Source organism: Macaca fascicularis, chromosome X (assembly GCF_037993035.2).
Source record: "Macaca fascicularis isolate 582-1 chromosome X, T2T-MFA8v1.1".
In the NCBI taxonomy this organism is placed as follows: Eukaryota; Metazoa; Chordata; class Mammalia; order Primates; family Cercopithecidae; genus Macaca; species Macaca fascicularis.
The window spans coordinates 26,140,383-26,144,613 of record NC_088395.1 but is presented as its reverse complement, the minus strand read 5'-3'; the positions used below and the strand labels follow the sequence as shown (position 1 = coordinate 26,144,613).

General features: G+C 46.2%; 1 protein-coding gene across 1 annotated transcript; it reads right to left on the bottom strand.

The window, feature by feature from the left end:
• Positions 1 to 1,140: 1,140 nt before the first annotated feature.
• Positions 1,141 to 3,140, bottom strand: LOC102125222 (melanoma-associated antigen B6B). Its single transcript, XM_074029200.1, has one exon. It carries the CDS (start codon positions 3,089 to 3,091, stop codon positions 1,616 to 1,618), a length of 1,476 nt encoding a protein of 491 aa, XP_073885301.1. The 5' UTR covers positions 3,092 to 3,140; the 3' UTR covers positions 1,141 to 1,615.
• Between the last annotated feature and the right edge of the window lie 1,091 nt (positions 3,141 to 4,231).

Sequence of the window (4,231 nt, the reverse complement as noted above, 5' to 3'; positions counted from 1 at the left end):
TGCCTCCTTTCTGTTTAAGCCTGCTGGGAAATGTCACACACCTGCAAACAATTGAGCAGGTTCCCTACTGCAAACCTTGCAGACAATGGCTCCCTGTCCCAGGTTCTGTACGAGACAGGGAAGCTGTACCACAAGGCAGGAGGCCCCAGACAGGTGGTGGGCTGTCAGTGAAAAAAGCACACTGATCTATTCTTTGCTTTGCCAGCCAGACTTAGCCTATTATGTACTTTGCTTTGAGGATATTTAATTTCTATGGGGAAAGGGCAGAGCAAGATGATTTGGGGAGCTCCTGATCTTATTGGGTTATCTGATGTTGCATATCCAGATGATCATACTGTCACTGTGTATTATTTTTTCTTTTAGCAATTCATACTACTCATTTATTCAGCATTATGATTATTCTAGTTGTATATTCCAAAGAAGTGCTTTGGGTACAGTGTCCTTTTAATGCTCTGATAAGCATTTTGGGCAGTGAGAGGAAAAATGAATTAAAAGACACAAAGTCTGGCTCAGGCTGAGAGGACTGGAAAATGTGTGCTCTAGATGAATCCAGACCAGAGATCTAATCCCAGCTCTGTCAATTACAAGCTTGTGAGCTTTTAGAAATGTGCAATTTATTCATTTTGAAGTGAGTCTGCTAAACCCCATCTTGTAGGAATTTTGGGGTATAAGTACTGTCCATAAAAAATATGGCATACTAAGTAGGAAATACTGAGTCTGTCATAAATGACAGTTACCATAATATGTGTTTTTATATAAATTATTAATTTTTAATTTTCCTAAGGATATATTAAGAAACAAAATTACCACATCTTGAAAATATTTGGGACAATTTAAGCCTATGCAAGTTCTTGAATGTAGCCGCCTTGAAATTTTCAAGAAGGTTTTTAGTGAACTCATTCTGGCTTATATTGATCACTGCATTTCATGTGATGATTTTAAACCCAGAAAATACCACCCTGCAATCAGAAAGGCTTTTTGATGCAGTAGATAACATAGAATATGAAGTGCACTAGAACAAAACAAACGGCAGTCTTAATAACCTAAATAAATCCAAGTATCCTTTATTTATACTAAAAGAAATAGGAAAAGGAATTAGGCAAACCAAGAATTAAACAACTTTTACATTTCTGTTTTTCCTTTTCTTTCTCGTCATATTATGATGTCAACTCTTTTATTGTGGAGTTCTTTAAGATTCATATCAAAATCCATTTTCTATTACCATGTTATCTAGTTCTGAATTACAACGAAAATATGTTGTGTGATTTTGTTTTATTAATACCCAAACCGTAACTTTCAAATTGGTTAAACAACCATGAATGTGAGAGCTATGTTTTTGATAATTGTATAATCTGAAGCAAAATAAACTTTCACTTAACAGAAACAATCTTGAAAATTGACAAAGAAATAAAACATAAATCTACAAGTTACTCATGTATAACAAGACAAAAGAAAGAGATATATCTTGTTCCCTCCAGCCTCTACTATACTGCACTACCTAGAAAGCTCACTACTCTCTTCTAACATAAAGCAAAATTTCTAATTCAGAATGGGAGGATCTGTAGGATGTGGCCCCATAAGGTGCCCTGGCCAAGGGAATAGTGCCAGTTCTGCCTTAAGCTCTCAATCTCAATGCTCTCTCTACCTCATCTATCAAAGCGTCTTCATACAGATGTGGGTATAAACCGGGACTGGTGTTATTGATCTCAGCCAAAACACGCAGGACTTTCATCTTGGTGGTTTCAGCATGGGCTCGTGGACCCCACAGGAACTCATAGCGTGGAGGATCACTGTTGCGCACCTGCTGGTAAACCACGTACTTATCTTGCACCAAATCTTCAGTAATGATCTTCCGGGTATCCCCATAGATTGAGTGCAGGATCCCATCATATATCCCCAACACACCCAGGAACTCCCAGACCTCCTCTTCAGTGGCACGGTTGCCTTTCATGAAGATCAAACCCAGGAGCGACATCAGGAGACCCGACTTCGGCAGCGCATTATCACCACTCAGACTTCCTTCACTGGAGAGGCCCAGCTTGCTCACAAGGGTATAGGACTCGCCGCTGGAATCCATTTCTTTCAATTCAACGCCAAAGACCACCGCCAAACGTTCGGAGGTTCTCTTGAGGATCTCAGGGAAGCAAGGCTTGTACTGTCTGCGGACACGCCTCAGCATATCTGCCTTCAAAATGGACTCTTTCTTCTCAAACTTCTCCTGCAGGAATTGCACCATCTTGCTCGCTTTCCTGTTTAGAGGATCTCGGTCTGCGGTTGTAAAGAACACAGTTCTCTCGGAGGGGCTTATACTTTCCCCTTCTTGACCCTTGGCAGCCACATCAGATTTTGAGCCTGAAACATCTGCATCAGGCGAGCCAGTGGGTGAAGCTCCCTGAGACTCCTGAGGAACGGAGGCATCAGGGGAGGTGCTTGGACTTTTCTCATCTTGACCCTTGGCAGCCATATCAGATTTTGAGCATGAAACACCTGCATCAGGAGAGCCAGTGGGTGAAGCTCCCTGAGACTCCTGAGGAAGGGAGGTATCAGGGGAGGTGCTTGGAATTTTCTCATCTTGACCCTTGGCAGCCACATCAGATTTTGAGCATGAAATACCTGCATCAGGAGAGCCAGTGGGTGAAGCTCCCTGAAACTCTTGAGAAACGGAGGCATCCCGGGAGGTACTTGGACTTTTCTCATCTTGACCCTTGGCAGCCACATCAGATTTTGAGCATGAAGCACCTGCATCAGGAGAGTCAGTGGGTGAAGCTCCCTGAGACTCCCGAGAAACGGAGGCATCCCGGGAGGTACTTGGACTTTTCTCATCTTGACCCTTGGCAGCCACATCAGATTTTGAGCATGAAACACCTGTATCAGGAGAGCCAGTGGGTGAAGCTCCCTGAGACTCCTGAGGAACGGAGGAATCAGAAGACCTACGACGAGCACTCCGACAAACAGCAGAAGAGGATGAGGAAGAGCGAGACTCTTCTTGCTTCTCTGCAGTGACCTGGGGACCTGTGAGACCTTGCGGCGGACCATGGGTCTCTCGGCGTTTCTCACGGGCACGGAGCTTACTCTTCTGACCCCGAGGCATGGTGGCTGTGGCCTATGACAGCAGGTAGGAGTGTGGACATGAAGGTTGGCACCTGGACGGGAGAGAGTGACATCATGTCAACACCTTCGGCAGAGAGCAACTATCCTGGCTTTAACCAGCGGCCCTTCTGGAGGTTTCCATGAAACAATTGCTCCAGGAACTCGCAGGACTCCTGTTCTCCTGGTCTGTTTGTCTCCTTCGAACTTAGGAGGAAGTTAAGAGTGAGTGTTAGACTATAGCATGACAGCCCATTTTGGGGCTTACTGAGGTGACAGCAGGGACCGGCAGTGGGGGCCCCTCTGTTCAGAGGTGTGGTCCTCTCCGTTTTTATTCTGGATCATCATAAAAATTGCAGTCAAGTCCCAGAGGCCCATTCCCCTCTGCCGCTCTGAAATTGACACTAGGAATTTTTACAGTACTAACCAGGAGGAAATAAAGAAGCACTCCTGCCCAACACTTCTTTCCGGGACACCCAGACCGCCTAGGACTGACAGCAGCGGAGGCATTTGAGTGCTCTTGCTGTTATATTGAGAACGGTCCCTACGGTAATCAGACTCCTCATCCTGACTCTTCCCACAACCTGGAAATCACCCTCGCTGACCTGCTGCCACCTTCTTACAACCAGGGACCTACCTCTCTGACTCTCACGGGGACAAAGAGAGAACGCACCTCTCTCTAGAGACCTGCCCGGACCCCCAGGCTGACATCAGGGGCGTAGTTCGGTGCAACCCATGCTGCGGCATGGAGTCCCTTCAGTCTTAAGCAGAGTATTCCTCCTAGCTACGCAGTGCCTGAGATTTCTCTCTCTACTGACCTGAGTCCACCAGCCTTCGACCGAGGACTTCACGCTCTTCGACCCCACGGAAAAAGCGAATGGACTTTTGGCCTAACAGCCATGCTTCGGGACTCCTAAGTTACCATCTTAGGAGCAGGATGGGGCAGGGCTCTCTGAAGCTGCCCTTTTTTAGGGGATAGGGGGTTGTAGTTGTTGGGGAATGTCCCTCGAGTTCTAGGTCAAGATACCCACTAAGATACCTGAGAAGATCTGGGATGCCCCCTTCCGCTGACCCGACGCAGCACTTTTCAGACCAAGGCCTCCTGCCTGGCCGCTTTTCTACGCGGAAGTCAGGAGGAACCACT

Excerpts from the sequence above, each read along its gene's own strand:
- LOC102125222 (XM_074029200.1), bottom strand. The coding sequence starts at position 3,091 with ATGCCTCGGGGTCAGAAGAGTAAGCTCCGTGCCCGTGAGAAACGCCGA.